At 41.5% G+C, this 26241-nt stretch overlaps 1 protein-coding gene across 1 annotated transcript in view; it reads right to left on the reverse strand.

The window, feature by feature from the left end:
- The window catches only part of ASPH (aspartate beta-hydroxylase), a 225241-nt gene that overhangs the window by 102377 nt on the left and 96623 nt on the right, over positions 1–26241 (reverse strand). Inside the window, exon 14 of the mRNA XM_042924217.1 lies at positions 14178–14219. Coding sequence (XP_042780151.1) covers positions 14178–14219 — 42 coding nt within the window. The remainder of the gene's footprint in view (positions 1–14177; positions 14220–26241) is intronic.

Genomic DNA, 26241 nt, shown 5'->3' on the forward strand with positions numbered 1-26241 from the left:
CTTAATTTTAAGCTAGCCTGAGCATATGTGGCTAATATGTTCATCTTTAATTTGCTTCGGCGTACGAATAGACCATGTGTTAATACACAATAAAGTAGATCACTCTGATTTGAAGACAGGGTCATACTTCCCATCAGTCAAAAGAAAATTTAGACCCAGATGATAATTTTCAAACACACTAATATCCGGGTTTTTTCCTTGATAAACCTATTGTGCTCCCCTGCTCATGTTGTCACAACCGCGGCAGAAATCAGCTCTGTAAGCTGTTGAGTGCTCAACGGAAAGCACGAGAATGGGATTTTACAGATAACGAAGAATTTGCTATTATTGTCCTGCGGGTGCATCTGACTGAAGATTCATTCTGGTGCAAACAGGTGCCCTGAATTATCCCTGGTACCACAGTTTGGCTGAAATCATGAAATGAAAAATAAAAACAAAGCAAATGTGTATTTCAACACAGCTAAAATCTCTACTGCACTTGCTGAGACTGGTAATATATGCTGAGCTCATTTAAATCACCAAAATTGCTGTAATTAAACTTCTCTCTAAATCAGACTTGTAGAAGAGTCAGAAATCTCCTATAATTAACTTATCTGTGGAAGTAATCAGACAATAACTGCTGGTGTATTTTAGGAACCACTAAAACTACAGTAGCTGTTGAATGTAATGATTATAATAAATCTTTAACAGCAGGTTCCCTCACAACCCCTTCTCACAGCTGCAAGGGTGGGAGGGAGACTTCTCCCCGAGCATTTCCTGGAGTTGGTTTAAGTGTGCTATTGCTACACTGCTCTTGGATGATACGGGAAGATTGCTAAGGCGTCATGGTATGGCCTGAATGGAACCACCAGTCGGCGCTACACCTAGGTGGGCTGTTGGTACTAACAATAAGAACAGATAGCGTGTTAGGTTCTGCTAAAGACAATGAACCAAAGCACCTCCAAAAAGCAGCTGAAAGACAGAAGACCTAGGGTACCTGGGTGGCTCACCCAGTTAAGCGTCCAACTCTCGATCTCGGCTCAGGTCATGATCTCATGGTTCGTGAGTTTAAGCCCCACATGGGGCTCTGCACTGCCAGCGCGAAGCCTGCTTGGGATTCTCTGTCCCCTCTCTCTCTCTCTGCCCCTCCCCCACTCGTGCTCTTTCTCTCCCTCTCAAAATAAATAAATAAACTTAAAAGACAGAAGACCTACCTGTAGAAATCATGCAATAATTAAGTTCAAGGTAGTGATGACTTGGTCAAGCCCATGTGAAGGGTTCTCAGAGACCAAAGCCACTGAAGCTTGATGACGGCTGTCTTCCCAGACAGGTACTACCATTCGTATCCCAAGAAGACAAATGAATGAATTATTTGAGGGAAGAACAATGCTCCCAAGCCAAAGCCATCTGAATCAAGGCTGTCCAATGTTTTGGTACATATTTTATTACAACAGAAAAGTATATGAAAGCAAGGAGATACTGCTGGAACAAAGTACTACAGCAGGTGAGAGAACAACATTCTCATGCATCCATTCACACACTAACGTATTTCAACAATTATGTATCTGTAAAGCACCGTACACGAAACTGATAAAGCACCAACTGCGAAAGTATTTTTGCAATACAAAAACCAACAAGGGTTTAATATCAATTATTAATGAAATCCTAAAAACCAACGAGAAAAAAAATATGTGAATAGGCAGTTTGCAGAATGGACGCATTTAAGATGTTCAGCTTCTCTAGCATTCAAAGAATGTTAATATTCATATTTCATTATATCAATGAGTTATCACGGATTTAAATAAATTAAATCAATGAAATGTCACTGAAACATTAAAGCAGCTATTGGAAGGCACTGGAAAATGACCAAAGATAGGTAGAAACTTATAAACAAAAGAATTTATTCTTGACAGTTTCTATGTTGGATAAGAATGGTAAATTGTTGATCTTTTCAGGTGTGAGGGTACTTGCTCCCCAAACACCCCAAGTCAGGCAGTGGAACTGTGTCCTTCCCTGCTGAAGGGGGCAGGTGACAGCATGCAGAGAGCAGAGCTGATAAAAATTTTAAAGAGAAATTTTAGATGCAAGAGAACCACAGAAGGGCTGAGATCCAAAGTTTGAGAATACACTCTGCACAGATCCTGGCTGACTGATAACTTTCTATCTTCACGGACAGCCCCTGGGAGGCTGGTGAAAAATCAGGCAGAATCTCAATGAGGATGGACTGCATCCTTCCCGTATCATCAAAGAGCATATGTAGCTGCAAAAACAATTACCCCCAAACATAGCAGCTTACAGCAACCATAAACATTTCGTTTCTTCCACAAGAAGAAGACCTATTTTGCTATCTAGACCTATTCAAAGTGCTGCTTATGTATTCTCATGGCAAGGCAGCCAGTTTCCTCCAGAGCAAGCAAGTGATCCAAAGGAGAGTGAGGTAGAGTATACACTGACCTAGACTTGGGATTCACCCTCAGTCAATTCTGCATTGCCCTATTAGTCACATAGGTCAGCCCTATTCAATGGAAAGAGGACCCCACAGAAGCACAAATACCAGGAGGCAAGAATCACTGGGCGCCCTCCTGGATGTTAACTACTACAGAAATCTACCTTTGAAAGACAAAACTACTCTGGTGACATGTGCAAGTGTGTTGTGTTTTGCCCGAGTACATTTCTCAATACACACTCAGTTGGGGTAGCAGAGATTAGAAGTCCTAACAGCTTGAGGTATAAGATAGCAGAACCTCAGGCTGGCAAAGCAACTGGAAATTAAGATGGTGAATATCAGAAAGAAGCCCCCAAATCTGAGTATGAATTCTGCCCACATCTAAACTACACAGGCCCAGAGTACCTCCATTTCTACTCTCCAGAGAGCTGAACTTAAAAAATAGCAGCTGGGAGCCAAACAACGATGATGACGACGACGACGACAAATTGAACAGGGAAAGCAGTCACTTTCTGCAGGGGAGATGGATTTTTCAGTTTGAGTCCAGGCAAGTTAACTGTCTACTAGGTAGCAACAATCATTAGAGGGGGAGAAAAGTTCCAGAGTTGCTGTAACAGATTATATACACAGTCCAGCTTTTGCCCACAATTTACTAGACATGCAAAGAAACAGGACGCTCCTGATCCACACTTAGGGGGAAAAAGTAGTCAGTAGCAACTATCTCCAAGTGTGCCCAGATACTGGGTTTAGTGGAAAAACATTTCAGATCGCTGATTATTAATAAGTATAAACACTTAAAGAAAAGCATGGTATTAATGAATGAACAGATATGGAATCTCAATAGTGAAATGGAAACTATAAAAAAGCAGCAGAGATCTAGAGTTGAAAAGAAAAGTAGCTAGAATGAAAATTTTACTACATGGGCTGAAGAGCAGATTTGAAATAGAAGAAGAAAGACTCACTGACCTTAAAGACAGAACAACAGAAATTATCCAATGCAAGAGGGGAAAATGATAACAAAAACAAAAGTTTCAGAAACCTGGATATTATCATGCAGTCCAACAAGTAACTGGAATACTACATGTAGTGGAGAGGAAAAGAAAAAATAAATAAATAAATAAATAAATAAATAAATAAATAAATAAGGCTGAATATGGCTGAAAAACACTTAACTCATAATAAGAAATTTTGGTAAGAATTAAATGAGAACCTATGTGAAAACAACATGAAATATAGTACATTATAGACAGTTAAGGTTAATTCATATATTGATACTTCTGTTTATAAACTCTTATTGCCCATCACTTGGGCTATTTGCATCTCATAATATCACCATCAGATGAAGAGGTAAATTAAAGGGAAAGGGATTAAGCCACACTTTTCATACCAAAACTATCTATTCAACTCCTATGATATTATGGTTCAGTGCTATTAGAGGGACGTGATGGTTTAATTTTATGCGTCAACTTGACTAAGCCATGGCACCCATATATTTGGTCAAACGTGTCTGCATATTGCTGTGAAGATATTTTTTAGAGGACATTAACATTTAAATCAGTCAGCTGGGAGTAGAGTGGATTATCCGCCATAATGTAAGTGGGACTCATCCAATCAGCTGAAGGCCTAAAGAAAAAGACTGACACTGACCCCCCCAACCCCCCACCAAGGAGGAGGAAACTCTGCCTTCAGACTGCCTTTGGCCTCGAGCTATAATATCAACTCTCCCTTGGGTTTCCAGTTTGCCTACTTACACCGCAGATTTTGGACTGGCTAGTCTCTACAATCATGCGAGTCCATTCCTTAAAATAAATCTCTGTGTCTCTGTCTCTATCTCTCTGTAAACATACACACATACACACACACACACACACACACACACACACCCCTATTGTATTAGTTCTGTTTCTCTAGAGAACCTTGACTAATACAAGGTGGGGGAGGGTGTCACGGTTCCTACCTTTAAGATCCTTCTGTCTATACTCAACACATCTCCAGAGACAAGGGGAAACAAAAGCAAAAATGAACTATTGGGACCTTACCAAAATAAAAAGCTTCTGCACAGCAAAGGAAACAATCAGCAAAACTAAAAGGCAACCGACAGAATGGGAGAAGATATTTGCAAATGACATATCAGATACAGGGTTAGTATCCAAAATCTATAAAGAATTTATCAAACTTAACATCTAAAAAACAAATAATCCAGTGAAGAAATGGGCAAAGGACATGAGGAGACACTTCTCCAAAGAAGGCATCCAGATGGCCAACTGACACATGAAAAAATGCTCAACATCACTCATCATCAGGGAAATACAAATCAAAACCCACAATGAGATACCACCTCACACCTGTCAGAAGGGCTAACATTAACAACTCAGGCAACAACAGATGTTGGGGAGGATGTGGAGAAAGAGGATCTCTTTTACATTGTTGGTGGGAATGCAAGCTGGTGCAGCCCCTCTAGAAAACAGTATGGAGGTTCCTCAAAAAACTAAAAATAGAACTACCCTACGACCCAGCAATTGCACTACTAGGCATTTATCCATGGGATCCAGGTGTGCTGTTTCGAAGGGACACAGGCACCCCCATGTTTATAGCAGCACTATCAACGATAGCCAAAGTATGGAAAGAGCCCAAATGTCCATCGATAGATGAATGGATAAAGAAACTGTGGTATATATACACAATGGAGTATTACTCGGCAATCAAAAAGAATGAAATCTTGCCATTTGCAAGTATGTGGATGGAACTAGAGGGTATTATGCTAAGTGAAATTAGGGAAAGACAAATATCATATGACTTCACTCGTATGAAGACTTTAAGATACAAAACAGATGAACATAAGGGAAAGGAAGCAAAAATAATATAAAAACAGGGAGGGGGACAAAACACAAGAGACTCTTAAATATGGAGAACAAACAGAAGGTTACTGGAGGGGTTGTGGGAGGGGGGATGGGCTAAATGGGTAAGGGGCTTAAGGAATCTACTCCTGAAATCATTGTTGCACTATATGCTAACTAACTTGGATGTAAATTAAAAAAATAAATTAAATTTTAAAAAGATGCCTTCTGTCTAAAAATTAAGGGAAAAACTCACAACACATGCTAAAAATCTACAAGCACAGGGTGTCTTGGGAGTAGAAAGGAAAAGCACATCTTCTGGTCTGGAGTGAGAGGCAGGGGTGCACTTGGGGGAGGATTCCTAGCAGAGGGAAACTTTAAGCTCATTTCCAAGGAGCAGGAGCTTGTCAGGTGAACGTGAAGAGGAGAGGCAGGAAAGAACATTTTGAACAGGGGAAAGCCATAAACAGGAGCCAGATCCCGAGAAGCTTAGGTGCTATACCAGTAAGTTTAGTTTTCATCCTCAAGACGATGATGAACGACTTTGATCAGATATGTTACATGCAGTTCTAAGAGTCCCAGGAAAAACTTCACTGACAGATGTATTTTTTAATAATGAGAAAACTTCCTAATGAGCCTTGACTATTTGCTCACGTTGGTTCCGTGTTTTCCTTACGATCACAGAAAACCCAGAAGTATTTATACAAGGCACTGGTTTCAGCAAGCTGATTTACTGGCTATATTATAACCTTCTCAGCCTTTGAAGCTGCAAACTGTGATTTCTGTTAGTGTAAAGGTGACTTGTTTTCTAGTGCCATCTGGCGTTTTATTAGGGCACTGATTATTACTTTTCAAAAGAATGCAAACGGTAAGCAAGACACCTTTAAATGCCTAAAAGACAGTCACAGAATCTACTGTTTACGCATATCCTTAATTGTAATGAACGATAAAATGAGATATTAAATATTAGTCTAAATCAAAGAAAAATTTCAGGAAAAGTCCTCGATTCAAATGCAATTTTAACACACACACACACACACACACACACACACACACACACACAGAAAAAAACACATTTCCTTTTTGCAGGCATGGGTATTTTGTTAGTTTTTTTTCAAATTCCTTTAAAAGACTCACAAATCCTCAACTAAAAACTAACACTTGATAGGGACGCCTGGGTGGCTCGGTCGGTTAAGCGTCCGACTTCGGCTCAGGTCATGATCTCACGGTCCGTGAGTTCGAGCCCTGCGTCGGGCTCTGTGCTGACAGCTCAGAGCCTGGAGCCTGTTTCAGATTCTGTGTCTCCCTCTCTCTCTGCCCCTCCCCTGTTCATGCTCTGTCTCTCTCTGTCTCAAAAATAAATAAATGTTAAAAAAAAAAAAAAAAAAAAACTAACACTTGATAGATGTTAAATCAGCCACCTGTTGCATACTTTTCTGTTCAATGAACTGTTAAAGCCCACATTTTTTCAGGAGCTTCAAGTCATTTTTGGCTCCTGTCTTTCTTTCATACTTCATATCCTATCCATTCGCAAATTCTAGTGACTTTATCTTCAAATACACGGAGAACCCAAATGCCACTCACCTCCACTACCCCACATCCTAATCCCGACCATCACTACCTCTAGGAGTCGCCTAAGTGGTCTCCCTGCTTCCAATCTTGCATCCCCAGAGCTAGAATGAGCCTTTTGTAACGTGCCAACCTTCTGTTCAAAATCTCCCAGGGGCTTCCCACCTCGCTCGAGGTAATACACAAAATCCTTCTGGCTGGTGGCCTTCATAGCCCTGTGTGATTTGGACCCTGCGAGCCCTCGGAGCTCACCCGCTCCTCCCCCTCCCCCTCCCACATTCCCCAGCCGCCACACTGGCCTCCTCTCTGATCCACATGCTAAGCACCCTCCCTCGGGGGCTATGGATATGCCCTTCCATCCCTGGACTTCCTTCTCCCAGATGCTTCCACAGCTTATTCCCTTGCATCTTCAAATGTCACTGTCCCACAGGACTCTCTACGGAGCAATACCCCTGCTCACTGTCAGGCTCTGTAGTTTTCTTCCCATTTTATATTCCTTTTCATACTTATCACTATTATATTCTGATTTTTAAAAATTACATATCTAACCTTCCCCCTCCACACACATACACATTATAAGTACCATGAGAACTGGGACTTTGTTTTTATGGTGTTAGCCCCAGTGCCTAAAATAGGGCCTGGCACATAGTAGGTACACAGCCATGTACTGAATAAATGGATGAATAAAAGTTAGTGTTTGAATGTGACATCTAGTAAGCCATTTTAGCACTGCATTACTTTGTAGTTCATGCATTTTGCGGTTGTGGAATACAGAATAAGTGGGAAAAGATGACATCCAGTGGGGAGGAACTGATACAGCAACTTTATCTAAAATGGACACAAGTAATCTGATTCAGTTTAAGAATCTGGCACCTCCAAATAGGGCCTATTTTGGAATAAGCCTTATTTCAAACCCATGACTCCATCAAAATAAACTTAATATGACTCTCTAAAAGGAAGGGATGTAGAATTATTAATTCTTTTTTTTGTAAGTTTTATTTTTACTTATTTTGAGAGAGAGAGAGAGAGAGAGAGAGAGAGAGAGAGCACGAGTTGGGAAAGGGCAGAGAGGGGGCGGGGAGAGAAAATCCTAAGCTGACTCTACAAAGTCCGTGCAGAGCCCCAAGGTGGGGCTCAAACACTCGAACCACAAGATCATGACCTGAGCTGAAGTCAGATGTTCAACTGACTGAGCCACCCAGGCGCCTCTAGAATTATTAATTCTAAGTAAAAGCAAAATCTTCCATTCTTACCAGAAGTCCCTCAATGCACTTGAGGAGCGATAACATAAGTAGAAAATCAGGCAACCTAATAATTCATCTTGAGATAAATTCGTAATAGCCACTAAAAAGAAAACAAAACTCCAGTTCTATTATTTTGAAACTAAGGTCTATTAAAACACATTCCACTTTTTCACTACATGTTCCACAGGTGGATTCTTTCCCCTTCTCTCGTCCCTACAGTTAACAGCACCATATGAATCTGAGTTAAAAGAAAAAAAAAAAAAGAAAAGGATAGAATCCCAAAGTGGACAATGAATTCCAATGGATTTTCCATGAATCCAGGGTAATACTGATCACCCTATTTTTTTTTTAATTTTTTTTAACGTTTATTTATTTTTGAGACAGAGAGAGACAGAGCATGAACAGGGGAGGGGCAGAGAGAGAGGGAGACACAGAATCGGAAACAGGCTCCAGGCTCTGAGCTGTCAGCACAGAGCCTGACGCGGGGCTCGAACTCACAGACCGCGAGATCACGATCTGAGCCGAAGTCGGACGCTTAACCGACTGAGCCACCCAGGCGCCCCCTGATCACCCTATTTTTAAACTCTAAGACTATTCCACTATTCCAGCATTTCGCACTCAGTACAATACCGTTCGCTACAAACATCTTTCGGTTGGAACGGATAGTAACTGCCAGTTTTACACAATGCAAGGCGATGAATCAGTCAAGTGAAGCTGTTCCGTGGCTTCTCTCCAGGGATTCCCTGAAGAAGCAGCCAAGAGAGGCCAGCACCCACCACACTGGGAAAGTCCCCTTCGCATCAGAAGCAGCCTGGAGGGCAAGGCTGTACAGAGCATGGCGGCAGTGCAGAGGGAGGCAAGGCCCCCTGAGGAAGAAACGGAGCCTCTTCAGACAGAGCAGCAACACGGCTTCCAGTCATGCTGTGAGCAGCAGAAACAACACCCACGACCTACCCTCTCCGTCTCTACCTTTGTCAGAAGCACTGGGGCAGACCTCCCAAGAACACACAAGTCAACGTGTGAATGGCAAAGGCTCTGATTTGCAGACACGCACAGGGCCTGGGTATGCCATCCTACTACCTGAAGGAAAATGTCAGCCCCCCCTGCCATGGCGTTGCCTCTGATTTTCTCTCTGACCGCATGGCATATACTCTCAGCTTGGTCAGGGTGCTCTAGCTTCACAGGCTTGGCTTTCCCGCCACAGGACCTTTGCACAGACTCTTCCTCTGTTCAGTGTGCTCCTGGCTCAGCATTCGCACAGCTGCCTTGATTACATGGCTAACCCCCTCAGAGACCTTCTCCCCTTCCCATTTCCCTCCAGCACACTCTCCTGTTTGGTTTCCTTTAGAGCACGATCTCTATTTTAGTTTGTGTATGTGTTGCTGGAATCCTTACTGGGATATAGGCTCTATGAAAGCAGGGATTTTGTCTTATTCTCACCTGCATCCACTTATCTGGCATGCGGTAGGCATGCAAATATTTAAGTGGATAAATAAACCAGTGTAGGTTTTCGTGAATGATGAGAAATTGATGGTTTTTTTAATACTCCGGTGACTTATTGACTTTTGAGCACAAAGCAGTAGCCATTTTCATAAAATCTGGTGGCAGGGCATACTTTGGTGACAAAACAGTAAAATGCCGCATGCCCAAGACTGCGAATTGCCACTTCCTCTCAATATTCGATGTTCCTTTCTTCTGTAGAACTAGAACCCTGAATTTTTAGCTGCACCAACATGCTATCAGTTAAAGGCAGTTCTCCCAAGAACTACCCTCCTACTCTCCCCACTTCCTTCCTGTTATCTCGATGTGGTGATAAGGGCTTGGGCTTGAATGGCCCTTTTGGAACATAAGGTTATGGACTAAAGATGGCAGAATGGCAAGAGAGGAGCTAGGTCCCTAAGGAGCCACTAAAGAGGCCCTAGTTTATTTATGTGGATAAGAAATAAACTCTTACCTTGTTCAAGCCACGGCAACTTGAGGTTGTAAAAACTAGATGTAACTGTATTTAATTGTAATGGGAATGTGGTGATCTGTAGGGAAGGTCTGAATCTAACTCAAATGCTGAAGACACAGGAGGAGGGTAAAAATGGGGGGCTGTTAAAAAAAACGAGGATTTTCCTTAAAATTGTTTCTTTCCCTAATCAACATAGGGCAGGAAAACAAGAATAAAGGCCAAAGAGGATCTGTTTTATATCCCTTCTCTGTTATACTTGGGGCTGGTATCTGGGATCACAGAGCGAGACGCTGGCTAACTTGGTCCCAAAGAACAGCCTTGGTGCAGAGGCGGGACAGGAAGTGTTCATTGGTCCAAGGCCAAGCAACCAAGTGAGAGCAAGGTCCAAGGCCAAAATGATGTGGATCATTTTGTGAGTTTTTTTGCACAGCTAAATTTATTCAATCAAAAAAAACCAAAAACCAAAAAAAAAAAAAAAAACACCCTTTATTCTTTCACTATATGTGTCTTACTTTGGGAGCTAAAAATACTTCTGCTTTTGTAACTGATTATGACAGTACATATGGATCTTTGAAAAGCACTGCTTGAACAAAATTTAAAAACTTGGCACACCGATATGACTGACCCGCATCAACGAACTGAACTGCTAATCAAAAGCGATCCGAAGTCCAGATATTTGGATGGCAGTAGTGTAGCAGACTGCATTTATCATTTACAAATACTAATTTCATTTTAACTTCCTGTTTTGAAGTAGGGCCTGTGAGGCACGAGAAACACTATGCTTATTTCTGGATGCAGAAACTGTAAGTGTATGTAACACTTTAATGCCAGTCAGTTCTGCGCTCCGAACAGCAGGGGTACGAGGACACATCCACTGAGCTCAGACATACGAGGTCACAGAGGAGATCACGTAGTCGTCCCAGCATCTTGAGGGATGACAACAGCAGTCTCCTTACCCCAGTGTCGCTGATTCAGGTCTGGGTTCCCCATAGATCTCCATCCTAGGAGTTCTAGCTGGGTGTGCTTCTTACTCCAGAGCTTGGGTTTTAAAGAGCCTATCATGTCTGTTGATATTAATCCTTAGGAATTAAAACATAATAGAAATTCATTCAAATACTGACTGAACGCCTACTATGTGCCAGGCACAAGAAATGCAGCGGTGAGCAAAACAGACAAAAATGCGTCTCCATGAAAATTTAATTCCAGGGGGAGGTTCGAACAAACACGAAAGAATGAGACAAACTATCAAATATAATCACATGGTAGTAAGCGGTATGGAGAAACCAAAGCAAGGAAACAGGGTAGGGAAAGTAAGGGGGGTCGGGAGAGCGTGCAGAGAGAGCAATGCTCTGAGGACCGAGTCCCGGGCACTGGGGTGCCGGAGGGTCAGGGAGACGAGCGGCCATCTGAAGAGGCTGAGAACAAGCAGACAGCAGACAGTCGGAGAAAAACCAAGAGGATGTGGCATCAGCAAACCAAGTGAGAGCAGGATTCTGGAATCGAGGATCTACCCAAGACCCGGTGACATCCTCCTCCTTGCTTTCTTTTTTTCTCCTCAGTACAGTCATCCCCCCTTGTCTGTGGGGGATCCACTCCAAGATTCCTAGTGGATGCTGGAAACCACAGACAGTACTGAACCCTATACAGACCAAGTTTTTTCTGATGCATATACACCCATGATAAAGTTTAGTTTACAGATCAGGCACTGTAGGAGATTAACAACAATACTAATAATAAAATAGGACAAATACAGCAATATACTGTAAGAAATGTCATATGAATGTGGTCTCTCTCTCTCTCAAAATACCGTACAGTCCTGGACTCATCGTTCTTATGATAACGCCTACATGATGAGATGAAGTGAGGTGAAGGATGTGGGCATTTCTGACAACACGTCAGAAAGAGGGTTCTGCTTCCTGACCACATCTGACCACGGGTAACTGAAATCGCAGAAAACAAAACCGAGGATAAGAGGGCTCCTTACTTACGATCGGAGGATGTCATGGCATCCTGGAAGATTAGGAAGGCAGCGTGGAGAACTTGCGCCATGACTGAGCTAAATGCCAGTCACCTACGTATAAAAACCAACTAACAGTTTCTGATACTGACGAGAAACGTGCAGAATTAGCAAGTTATTTAGAAATGCATAGGTAAGTACCAGCAGAAACGGCTAAAAGAAAGTCAGCAATGGGACTCACGGACAGGGAGCGGTAGGGGAAAAGACTGCTGTTTTCATGAAAAGTCATATGTTAAAAACTACCCATATTAATTTGATAAAAAATTAAATACAACTAGTCTGGAAAAAAAATACGTGACTAAATGCCTAGTTCCCAGCCTAAGGGCTACCGAATTACAGCCAGCGGCTAGCAATTCCACAAGTTTTATTTGTACACTAAGACTGCGTACATTATGTGTATTATAACATGTTATGTGTATATATAATATATCTACTCTAATATCTTCTCAAATGTAGACACCGCTTTCATCACTAAAAATTAAAGGCATTTATGAAATTCTAATGCTTAATCATTAAAGTTTTTTTTTTTATTTTTTTTTTAACGTTTATTTATTTTTGAGACAGAGAGAGACAGAGCATGAACAGGGGAGGGGCAGAGAGAGAGGGAGACACAGAATGGGAAGCAGGCTCCAGGCTCTGAGCCATCAGCCCAGAGCCCGACGCGGGGCTCGAACTCACGGACCGCAAGATCGTGACCTGAGCTGAAGTCGGACACTTAACCAACTGAGACACCCAGGCACCCCAATTAATCATTAAAGATTTTATCATTCAAATGATACTAAAAGCAAACAGAACTACCCTATGATCCAATAATTGCACTACTGACGATTTACCCCCCAAAAACAAAGAAAAAATAATTCAAAGGGATACATGCACCCCTGTGTTTATCGCAGCATTATTTACAATAGCCAAACTATGGAAGCAGCCCAAGTGTCCATCGACTGGTGAATGGATAAAGAGGATAGGTAGGGTATACACATCTTCAATGCAACGGAATATCATTCAACCATAAAAAAGAATGAAATCTTGTCTTTTGCAACAACAGGGATGGGGCAAGAGAGTATAATGCCAAGTGAAACAAGTCAGCCAGAGAAAGACAAATACCGTAAATTTCACTCATATGTGGAACTCAAGAAACAAAACAAATGAGCGGGGCGGTGGGGGGGGGGGGGGGGGGGAGAGAAAAACCAAGAAAGAGACTCTTCACTATAAGAACAAAATGAAGGTTACCAGAGGGGATGGGGGTGATTAAACAGTGCACGTATCATGATGCAAATAAACAAACAAATAACTAATTAAATAAATAAAATTACTGAAAAGATCTATGAGAGCTAAAATTTGCAGCCTTATTTACTATTTAGAGATTCTTACTGACTGGGCTTGAATTAAATATTTGAAAATAAAAATGTCAAGGACTGGAAAGAATAAAGACAAGTGGAATATGAAGAATAAAGCATAAGCACCATTCTGTGATCATCGATACCACTTTTTAACTTAGTTCCTCACTCTAATAAGAGCTGACTTAAAATTCTACTGGATTCTTAAACTTACTGGAATCCCAATGTAATCAACTCTGGGAAGGCAGACATGATTCATTCTATGTGGATGTAACCTTGTTTGCATGTCTTTCCAACAATTCAGAGTTCCTTGAATAAAGAGAACATGTTCTAGTAATCTCTGGATCTCTATTCCTGGCACAGATGCTAAGATAAACAATCATATTTGACGTTTCCTAAGTGCTTTCCCTGTGTTGCACACTTCCTTAAGCACTTTGCACATATTTTCACCCCAATTACTATTGTAGAAACAGGAGTCGTCTGCTTCCTGAACTTGGTACTGTTTTATTCCCATATCACAGAAGAGGAAACTGAGGCACACCAGGCAAGGGATTCTCAGACACACATAGAGTGAATGGCAAAACGAGGATTAAAAGCCAGGCAATCTCTCTTTAGAGGCTTGGCTCTTAATGTTTATGTAAATATTACTAAATGTTTGATAAAATCATTGGAATAATCAACCCAGAGACAACTTCTTTTAACTGGTAATAAAAAAGAAAGTCATGCTATTCGTGAACGCTATGCTGATTTTTTTCCTATGCATATTTGAAGGGTTGTTTGTCTGATAATCTCACCTTTTTCTTTTTGTTCTGGATCATCTGGTTTTCTATTTGTTTCTGAAAAGTAAAGATAAAACAAAATGAATATTGTGAATGTCACCATTCAATATCTCAAAATATAGGACCATATTTAAATGAATTCAAACAAATATAATTTAAGAAAAATATTTCTGGGCATAGAGTTTAACTTTCCAAAACCCTAAATTCTTTCCCACATGAAATTTGTTACAAAAACATTAAGATTAGACTCATTTGAATTACTTAGAAAAGTCACCAGGCAGTGGGGCGCCTCGCATCTCAGTCGGTTAAGGTTCCAACTTTGGCTCAGAGCATGAGTCTCACAGCTCATGAGTTCGAGCCCTGGTTCGAGCCCTGCGTCAGGCTGCGCTGACAGGGTGAAGCCTGCTTCGGATCCTGTGTCTCCCTCTCTCTGCCCCTTCCCCACTCATTTTCTCTCTCTTAAAAAAAAGTCACTGAGCAGTAACCAGGGCTGAGGCATCTGGCTAAGTGTTCCACATCTACAGGAAACTGGCTGTGGGTCATCCCCACCAATTCTTTTTTTTTTTTTTTTTTTTTTTTTTTAATGTTTATTTTTGAGACAGAGAGAGACACAGCGTGAGCAGGGGAGGGGCAGAGAGAGAGGGAGACATAGAATCCGAAGCAGGCTCCAGGCTCCAAGCTGTCAGCACAGAGCCCGATGTGGGGCTTGAACCCACAAACGGTGAGATCATGAGCTGAGCTGAAGCCGGACGTTTAACTGACTGAGCCACCCAGGCACCCCAATCCCCGCCAATTCTAAGTGCCTCTGTGGGGACAAAGGCAAACTGAAGTGGAGAGAAGCCCTCATCAAAGCTCGTTCAATATCTGCATTGTCTCCTAAAACCCTAAGAGTACTTTATAATAGCAATTGTGTGCTTTAAAGGAATACAGCATGTCCCCCTCACTGGGGTGACACCAGTCTCCCTTCCCTAAGGACTTCACATATACACAGGTGGCCCGCTGAGGGTGCTCGCACTGAGCCCAGGTGCTGAGGAGCCAACGGCTTACCTGTGTCAGCCTCTCACTAAGTGAGTCAGAGTCATAGGGTCTGTCCTACAAACGGGGCTGAGTGCAAACCCACCCAGAACCTGGGCCAGTCAAACAACATCCCCCCTACATGGAAAACTATGGTACCTGATCTGACCGTGCACTCATAACCTCATTTCTGCATTATCTCATATCTGGCCTACTGTTTAATATAGGTTGGGGTCTAGTAGACCAGTTGATTATAGTTCCAGCAGGTTCTTATCCAGCTTTGGGTATTTCTCGGCACACGTGTTTCGGCATGGATGTTGGAGTCGGGATGGGGTAGCATTTGGGAGGCTGATATAAAATCTGACTCAGTTCTTCCCCCATCGTAGCCTGGGCTCTGGGGTGAGATCAGGGGTACAACCACAGAACACTAGACTTTCTGCTCCCCAGTTTCCTCCATACGTTCATGATCACACTTATCAGTTTTTAGAAGTGAAAAGTCAATCTGAGGCAGGCTCCCAGACAAAGAAGGAATTTTCATAGGTCAAGTGTTTTTGAGACGCTAGTGGAGAGGAAGGGAGCAGCCTTTCAAAGCTGCAGTGTGGCAGGCTCGGTCTAAGCCCATGGCATCTGTCTCCTGTCTCCTCACACCCGGGAGGGAGGGAGGTCTCATCTCCCTCTGTGCAAGGGAGGAAGCTGAGGCTTAGAAAGTAGAGTGTCTGACGTTATCAAGGTCAGTTTACATCCCTCCAGAGCATATAATCTTCTACAGTGCCCTTCTCTGAAAGAGAAACAAGGGGTAGTGACGTGTAGGTCTCGCCTTCCACAAAGAGTGGGTTTTATAAAGTTGAGTGCCACACACTTCCTGCCACTGAGGCAGGACATACACAGGGTATTTAAAAACAAAAACGAAAGCACGTTCTAGATCTCCGGTGAATGTTCTAGAATTTCTCATCTCATTTAAGTTAGGCAGTGTATCATTTAACAGGCAGACATCAAGGATACAGGATTGAGGGAAATCATCAACAATTTCAGTCCTCGAGAAGTCCTTCCTATCATCAGTGTCTGCAGGAAGGTTGTGACCCTCCACGTCCTCAGTAATCTGTCACCTGGCACACGCTAATGTAATTTGAAAAGTCAAGCACAAAATGCAAGTTCCTAACCTGACTAGAGAAAACAGGCAGGTACTGGTCATGAAGAAGAGTTTAGGGTTCTCCACACATCTTCTGCCCCAAGGGAGTTAATAAGGAAGGAGGAGTGGTTTGATCACATTTTAAATAGGTGTGAGAGGGCCCTGGCCAGGCGTGCTCCCAGGAACAAGGGACACCACCTTTCTTGCTCTTCCAACGGAGTATCTATGATGAGGCAATGAGCTTGACCTAAGAAGGCCCAGCCCAAACTCCCCCAGCTCTGGGCAAAAGCTCTCGCTCGTGTCCCCTTCTGTCCCTCACATCACATCAACATGCTAACATCTGTGACTCATATTTGGATATGGGGAAATGCACAGAGAGCAGGCAGGTTAGCCTCTCTGATTTGCAGTGCGGAAATGTAGCTTAGATAAACGGGTTTTCTAAGAGTTCCAGCTTACTCACTGCTACTCTGCATAGCTAATAGTAATGTGTCACTCTGCTTTACTTTATTCTCTGCACATACGCGTGTCTGAGACACTTTATGTGGACCTTGCTGTGCCAGAGGAAAATCGACTTGTTGGATGCTTATTGTGTGCCCAGCATTGTTCTAAGCACAAAATGCAGATGATCCCATCAATTCCATCGACCCAGTCCAATTCCGAAAGTTATCAAAGTACAGTTCACTTGTATCTCATAGTGTTTAAGCACTCATACTGAAGAAGAAAGACATTATGCAATCTTTAACCGTACTTAACTCTTTTTTCCCCTTTCAGAATAAGAAAACTCTTACTAAAATGAATGGGATGTTAAATGTCCAAAAATTATCATGAACCATTAAAGAAAATCACTTTCATGAATTGAAAAATCCTCAACTCTATGATGTTCCAGATACTGTGCTGATCTGCTTTCTGGCCAGCTCTTCTTGGACCCCAGGCACATCCCAAAGCTAATTTCCATCCGGGTCTAGTTGTCCTCCCAAGCTCATCACAATGGCATCTGTGACTCCCCAGGACCCAGACCTAGGGCTCTGCTTCCCCTCTGACAGCCCACCCAGCCCAGCCTTCCAGTACAGCTTTCTGTCTTCTTCTGTCTCCCTGCCAGTACTGAGTCAGGTCCTACCGCCTCACCCGGACTATTACTGGTTAGTCTCCAACCTGCCTGCCCTCCAGCTGTTTCCACCTTCCGCCTGTTGCCCATTGCTCACTTCAGAATACCATGAATGACCACGGCTGGCAGGTGTTCCCCTCTCTGACCTTCAGCATTCTTGTCCACAAGCAGGGATAACCCCTATCTGCTAGGGAACCTCAACTCCCTAACACACACGAAGCACATAGCAGAGTAAATGAGGTCAATAAAAGTGGGTCCGCTTAGCCCGTGTTCAAAGTCTTTATTTTACTGTTTCCTCTGGGCATGCTCAGGGAGAAAACAACACTTTTTGGAATTTTCTAGTGCTCCTTTTGTGCCCAGAGAATGAAGATCAAAAGAGAACTTCCTGTACCCTTTTCTGCTCTACCACCTGCTCAGACTCTCTTCTCAACTAGGATGAAGTTCATTCATGTCCTCACAGAACAATGATCATGGTGGCGGGGGAGGGGGGGCGGTCAGAAGGGTACAAGGGAGTGGGGCTTGCCAAAACTTCTAGGTGCTGAACAAAAACCCTACAACAGATGGAGGTAGGGGCTATTTCATTTTAATCTTGCCCCCGGATGAGTATGCTACTCTTATGTAGCATAAGAGTAAATGGTAAATAAAATAAACATTACCTATTAGAAATATGTTAAGAAAGAGTTGAAGGTACACTTTCAAGATTTCAGTCATCAAAGATACTATAACATTCTAGAATACTAGTAAGCGTAAAATGAACTGATTTCGTTATATAACAAAATAATAACAATAAATAATGACAATATAGAGAAGAATTCCGCATTTTATTGCACTCAAATAACATTAAACAGAAGACATTTACATTATTTTTAGAAAATCCATTGATGTTGCCCATCCTTGGCATCTGTTTGTAGAGGCAAGGCTCATTAAGTCAGATATTTGGAATTAAAAAGTATTTGAAGTTGACTACAGCATAATTAATCCTCAATTTCCAGAGTTGTAGAGATGATTATATACAAAACTCCAGCAAAATTTTACTCATTTATCAGTTCTATGTCACTCCTAAGTTTCCCTAAAAAAATATGGCTTTATAAAAAGTAGTGTTCTATAATTCACAATATGAATTAAGAGCTTTATTAGAATTTGAGTAGCAACTCTGTATTACCCATATCACAGCTTCGGAAAATTATTGCTTTTCTTAGTAATTTAATCTTCCGGATTTCGCTACACACTGGGTCAGCATGCATAACTCACTACATTGTAACTATGATCTATAATGATATAAATATAAAATCTCTTTGATTGTAGCCCTAAAAGCAGGAAAAAAAAAAAGTCACCTTATCTTAAGACAATGTTAACATAATCAAGCTTTCCCTGACATGGAAATGAAATGACTTCTTATGGCTTTTTTTTTTTTTTTTTTAACAGCTCATGGTCCTTTTAAATGATGTCACTGACTTCTTTTCTAACAAATGAGTATTTTCATCACAGCAACTATTTCTGAGCCAAAATAAAGCACATCAAAAATAGAAGAAACTCTTCAGGATAGAAGAGAAAAAAGGCTCATACATTGCAAACAGCAGCAGGCATGTGGCTCTGTGAGTGTTTTTCACACATCCTAAATCAACCCATGTAGGGGCGTTATTCTTTAGCAAGATCACTGTGTGGTCTTCAGTGTCGTGAGGGCATTACTTAATTAGCCAAAGGCAAAGCAACCTTTAAGACGTGCACCAGTAACTGATACAGATTTTCTAATATTTAAACCAATACTGACTGGACTACAGCTATCATATGATGGACCCGAGGTGCCAAACAGCATTTTTTGCATTATATACCAGGCCATTCCTTTTGCCTACGTCCCAGCTAGGAATTTTAGATGTCCCCCCTCTATCTGAAAAATAAATTAATCATGATAATTTAAGACTTTCACTGAAATATTAAACTTTGCTAATCCATGAGCTGACAGCTATAAGAATCTCAAAATTTGAGTTTTACCCTGAATACTCAAAGCTAATGGTAGAAAAGTCCTACGAGGAGATCAGTGCAGAGATACACAACCCAAATCTTTACAGCGAATGGTGACCTCTACTAGTGTTTCTCAGAGCATGGGGCACTCTTCACGGCTTGGAAATCACGTGTATGCGGTTACACAGGTCAGCCCAACAGTTAGTGGTAATTACTAGTAACATATATATATATATAGATATATATATATATAGATATATATATATCTATATATATATATATCTATATATAAACTGTGCCAAGGCAATTGCTGCTACATCATCAGTACAATTAACTGCTGTCTGAAAAACACACATAAATGTAGGTAAGACTAAAAGCTTTGTCATGAAAAGAAAAGGAAAAGAAATCCAAAGGATCCACTAATGCTATCAAAAATGCACATGCAGGAATGTAACATCACATGTAATTTGTTTCTAAAAAAAAAGAATACACTAAAATGCCAGTGGACTATGATCGACTGAAAACATCTTTAGTGTTCATTCATTCCCAAAGATCTTGGTCTGCTCAGTAATTACGTCACAAGATCTATCACAGCCATCTTTTGGAGCGTATGGTTAGGCTGGTCCTCCTGTGGGTAGTGGGGGCAGTCTTTCTGAAGCTTTAAGTATCTGTAAAAATAAGGGGAAATCTAAATTAAAGGACCAACTAGACACAGACTGTGAAACTGCTTCATTTCATTCCACTTAAAAAAAAAACAAAAAAAAACCCCACCGACAGAAGTAAATGCCTTTTTGCAAGTTGTTGTTTTTAAGGGCAACTTGTTAAACAGAGTGATTAACTACCCAGAGAAGTCCCTGGGAATTACTTGCAAAGCTGCTGCTGCGAATTTAAGCTTCTTAGAGCCATCTGAGAATTACAACTGAATTTAAGAATTTCAATCTTTTGAGAAACACAAGCATTAAATCTCTTTCTCCCGCCAGTGTTTTCACTGTATTAAAAAGAAATGTGATAGAGGAAAAAAAATCTAGCATATGGTATTTGAAAAACGAATACAGGAGAGATTTTCAAGGAGCAACTGGATACTGTAAGTTGCAGTTAAAATACATTTCTTTAATCATTTTATGTCAGCTTTTAATGTTACAAACAATATGAATGATGGATTTTTAAAAAGTATGCAGTATTTTAAAAAAAGTAAAAGGCATTCTTGTCCAATTTTTTACAAATATTTTCTCATTCCACACTTTAGTATCTGGTTGACTTTACTATCACAGTTTTAGAGCTGTTATAATTTGAGTAGAAAAGAAGACGGTGTATATACAGGCCCAGCCAAATTGCGACAGAATTTCTAAATCTGGGTTATGATCCTTCCTTCCTCCCTTCCTATCTACCTACCTACATAAGTGTGTTTACACACGTGCGCACGTGTGTGTGTGTGTATCCAGAAATTTTTATATAAGCAGAATTGTTTGGTGCTAAAGTGAAGTAACTAGAAATTATATGTATACTTTCATATATCCAACAGAAATGAGTGTTTATGCACAAAACACAAGTACAAGATTATTCATAGAAGCTTTCTTCGTGACAGCCAGAAACTGGAAACATTCACAACAGCCATCAATGTAGAACGTATTTTTTTTAATGTAGTGTACTTACAGTAGATAGTAACGGATAAAACCAAATTATTATACATTACAAAGTGGAAGAAACTCATACACGATGCTGAGCCACAAAACAAAGTCACCAAAAAAGTATATACGTATTTGTGTGTGTTTACTAATGTTTTTTATTTAATTAAATTCAAGAGCAAGCAAACCAGTCAATGGTGATCCAGATCAGAATAGTTACTGCTGGTGGGGATGTTACTGGGAGGGGGCAGGGAGAGATTTCTGGGGGGCCAGAAGCGTTCAGAGTAGTGGGTACAGGAGGGTATCCCATGTACAAGTGCATCAAACTTTATGCTCAACGAGGGAGCATGTCTCTGTGTGTTAATTATACCTCAGCAGAAAATGTTTCTAAAAAGGAGTTTGACTTTAGGGTGTCTCAGAATTTATCAACTAGCTTGATTGTAAGAGGAATAAGCGTATCTGTAGCCTGTGCAATCAAAAAACCTGAGCTTGTGGGAAGCTGTTCAAAGTATAATGATGAGTACTGATAAAAAGGCAAATAAACTGGAGCTCCTGGCTGGCTCAGTTGGAGGCACACACGGCCTTTGATCTCAGGGTAATGAGTTCAAGCCCCACGTTGGGTGTAGAGATTACTTAAACAAATAAAAAAAAAATTTTTAAAGGCAAATAAACTAAAAGCCCAGTTACAACAATATCCAGAATGCCCTAATTATATGCTCCTAAATATTTATTTATTTTTTTTTTTTTAATATTTTTTTCAACGTTTTTTTATTTATTTTTGGGACAGAGAGAGACAGAGCATGAACGGGGAGGGGCAGAGAGAGAGGGAGACACAGAATCGGAAACAGGCTCCAGGCTCCGAGCCATCAGCCCAGAGCCCGACGCGGGGCTCGAACTCACGGACCGCGAGATCGTGACCTGGCTGAAGTCGGACGCTTAACCGACTGCGCCACCCAGGCGCCCCTTTTTTTTTTTTTTTTTTAAATATTTTTATGCTCCTAAATATTTAAAGACAACTCTGCTCAGAAGTGGTTCGCTGAGCTGCACACCCAGTATGTCTCACACCAGGCCAGTCACCTCCTCTTTCTCTCCATTTCTCCTTCTCCTATAGGTCCATGAAAGGCTGATCATTCATTCACTCAGGTCAGGAACACGGGAATCATCCTCGACTCTTCCCCTCAATCAGCCCTCTTTCCTGCAAATTATTTCCAATTCCAATGCTCAGGGGTCGATCCTGCCTCTCCAGCCCTGCTATGATAGGGAAAAGATAGGAAAAATAGGTGGAGAGAGAAAGCATAGGACCTGAGGTCCCAGGGTGGGGAAAAACACGTATTCTGAAACAATGATGGGAGTTTCTGACTGTAGCAAACCTCCTCAAGCGTAAGGTTCCTGTAAGACTGTAACAGACCCCACCTACTCCCCTTCGGGTTCCCTCAGGAATTGGACAAAAGACCTGACTAAAGATAAGTAGGAGACCATAGAATGTATGACCCACAAGGAATAATATGGCCGTAGACCCCTCATACAATGGAAACGAGCCAATCAGGAATGGACACCCAGCACCCTGAGTTATCAATAAGTGTAGAAACTGAGAAGGAACAAGGAGGGGAGGAAGAGAGGGCTGGCCAGAACCTGATAAAACAAGGACACTTGCCTATAGCTGCCCGGCGTTCACTTTCAAATCCTGCCTCTCTGTAAAGAGAGCTTTTTCATACTATTCTTCCTTTCTGATCTTATACTCTAATAAACTTTTGCCTGCTGTTCATTCTGTGTCCACCTCTTCATTCTTTGAAGCGGTGAGACAACGAATACCAGGCATTGCGGAAAATCCCGCAACACTTCCACGGTAGCTGAAGCTTCCGGCCTCCAGCCAGTCGGTACACCTGCCCCCTGCCTAGTCACCCACCTCCTCACTGGACTGCTTTTTTCACATCTGGATTTGACCATGTGACTCTTCTGCTTAGAATTTTTCAGCGGCCTCCTGCCACTGTTAGGCCCAGATTCTAATTTTTAAACATCATGTATGACACTCCAGGAGGTGACGCCTGCCCATTTTCCCACTTGGCTTATTACACCTATATATTATGGCGCACTGTCTTCGTCCCTGTTCTGTAAGCACTTGCCTCCTCTGCTCCCCTCCTGCCAGCTCCTGGCTCTTCTAACAGCACCTCGAAACTCAGCGCCAGCGTGATGACACGTGGGAGGCCTGCCTCACTTTCTGCACCCTTGCCCCCAAAGTTGGGTTAGTTATCCCTCCTTCTGTGTGCTGCCCTGTATGCCTGTCTGGGGAATTATTGACATCACAGCGGTTGTTTTACTCAGCTGTACACTTGTAGGACTGTGAACCACTACGGGGCAGGCACTGTATTGTTCGAGTACCTTCTTCACCCAGGGCAGAACCTGTACCTTTGTAATTGCTCAGTATGCATTTCTTGCATAAATGGTGAAATCTGTAACAATAACATTTATATTAGGTACTTATTTCTTAAGAAATTCTTTAGTGTTTATTTTTGAGAGAGAGAGAGAGTGTAAGTGGCGGAGGGACAGAGGATCTGAAACAGGCTCTGTGGTGACAGCAGACAGCCCGATGTGGGGCTCGAACTCACAAACTGAAATCATGACCTGAGCCAAGGTCGGACACTTAACAGACTGAGCCGCCCAGGCGCCCCTCATGTTAGGGACTTATGAACATAAGCTAAGACCTCTAGTGCTGCCACACTAAAGCTGGTTATGTGTCTCACTGATCATGTTAGAAAATGCTGGGTGACCAGAGGAGGCAAGAGTGAAAGTCGGTACAGATGCAGTGGAGTGAAACCATCCCCACTGCTAGGCCAGTCCACACTGGGATGAGTTACAAGTGTTAGCTCCATTTTTGGAGACACAGGAGCAGAAGAAACACCAATACTCACTCATCTCCATTTTCAATAACATGACTATCATCATAAAACATAATATTAACTTTTTTTTTTCTTGGCATGGTAGGACAGAAAAAAATTGTTAATGGAACCGGTTAGTGAAACAGGCTTCAAGTACTGTTGGGCAGGAAATTGTACTCTGATGAATTTTATAAGCGATTCCTTCATAAATGCATCAAATTGTACTATGCATATTTATTCTGTCATATTGCTAGAATCACATGCTACATGATTTCAAGTACAAATCTGAGTTTGAAGAGAAAGGTGAAACTTACTGAAGGAGTAAGGGTTACAAAAACAATGTTTTAAAAACATCTGGTATTCAAAATGATGGACTTCTAGAATCAGAATGATCGATCCTTAGGACTTTTTACATCCTTGTTGATAGCAAAGCACTTATAAACTTACAAATATAAACAAAAAGTGCCAAAATTCCAACTACTGGACAACTGGCTTTTCGACATCAAATCCTTATCTTCAACACTCCCAGGTCCTAACTGAAGTACTAATATATATAAGGAGAAGGATGCTGAAGAATACGTATCTTTAGTTCTACCACATCACAACAGCTCTCAGAACTCATCAGCTCTCAGGCCTTCCCTTATGTAAAACCTCTAGGGCACAGCGGCCGAGAGTGTGAACTTGGGAGCCAGCACGCAAGGAGCAGCCTCAGCTCTACAGGTACCACCTGTCAGCTCTCGGATCTCGACCTGCCTTGCTGTGTCTCAGTTTTCTCATCTGTAAAATGCAAATAATAGCATGTCTATATTTAGGCTACAGAAGGTATTAAATGAGTTAATTAATGTAATTAGAGCGTCCAACTTCGGCTTAGGTCATGATCTCACAGTTCATGGGTTCAAGCCCCACGTCGGGCTCTGTGTTGACAGCTCAGAGCCTGGAGCCTGCTTCGGCTTCTGCGTCTCCCTCGCCCTCTGCCCCTCCCCTGCTTGTGCCTGTCTCTGTTTCTCGAAAATAAATAAATATTAAAAAAAATTTTAAATAAATAAATACGTGATTGTGAATTTTTAACAAGCAATATGAAGACAGTAGAACTTAGTCTTAGAATGATCAGGGAAGGCAAAGGAATCATCAGCCCAAGTCTAAGGGCCAGGAAAAAGTGAACAAATCACTACCATGTTGCAGAGGGTCCTGAATTAAAGTTTCCACTGAATAACAGATTTTAAAGATTAGAAGGTAAGGAGAATTGAAAAGTTAGGAGACAGGCCCTATGATCAGTGTTCCTGCAGTTTCTGTAATCACACAGATAATTAAACCCTTACAAAAGCAGTCAGCTTATTCTATAAAAAGATCATGAATATAGAGTTTTAACTATTATTTCTTTTGTAAGATTGAATAAAAGAAGTTGTAATATAAAGTAAGGCTATGAAAATAATGGGAAACAGGCAAACCAAGTGCAATCATTAAAAATCACTATTGTTAACTCTTGGGCTCACAGTGTCTTTTGGCAAGGTCAAACTGCAACTGGGCAGTGGGTCAATCAAATTTTTATGACACCAAATTACAGGTTACAACCTCTTGAGTGGGTCTTTCCAGACTTTACCTCTCTTGATCCACCTCGAAGATCAGGCTAATTATTACTAAACAAAAATAGCCAAGGTCACCATTTATTGGGAGCTTACTGTAGGTCAGAAAGTGTGCCTATTAATCAAATCTTCATTTTTATGTGCTTCCGTTGTTAAATGGTAAATATCTCATCTAAAAAAGCACCTGATTCCTGCACCCCAACCACGTGGATTTTATATGTATTTTCCAAGGAAATTCTTGGGCTTAGCTTATAAAACATGGAAATAAAAGCACAGACATTTCTGGCCCTAAAATGGTATTACCTTTTATATCTTTGCTAAAGGCAGGTCAATATTAAAAAAATATGAAGTGTAACTAGGAAAAAAGCCAATGTTGTAAAAACTCACTATTTTTAAAAATACTTATAAAACAATTTTCTTTCAAGGCATGAACAGTAATCATAATGCTAATTCGGTAACCCTGCTCTGCCTCATCAAGACAGAAACAAGGCACTCCGTGAGGCATCACTCAACAATAAGGAGGAAATTACAAAAGTGGATAGAAACATCAACTCTCCCTGCTCTGTGCACCTTTCCTGAACACAAAATACACACACCTGCCCAGTAGTCATCACTTAAAAGGCCGACTTCTCTGTGAATTTCTATTCTCATTCACATTATAATACCAACAACTCAATTCCCTTCAGCATTTGCACATACTATTATAAATACATGTGGTATGACAACTGTCCAAACCCAAAACATCCCAGTCGTTAAATAAGCAAAGATGAGCTGGGGTATTAACT

The sequence above is a fragment of the Panthera leo genome, chromosome F2 (genome assembly GCF_018350215.1).
Source record: "Panthera leo isolate Ple1 chromosome F2, P.leo_Ple1_pat1.1, whole genome shotgun sequence".
NCBI classification, from domain to species: domain Eukaryota; kingdom Metazoa; phylum Chordata; class Mammalia; order Carnivora; family Felidae; genus Panthera; species Panthera leo.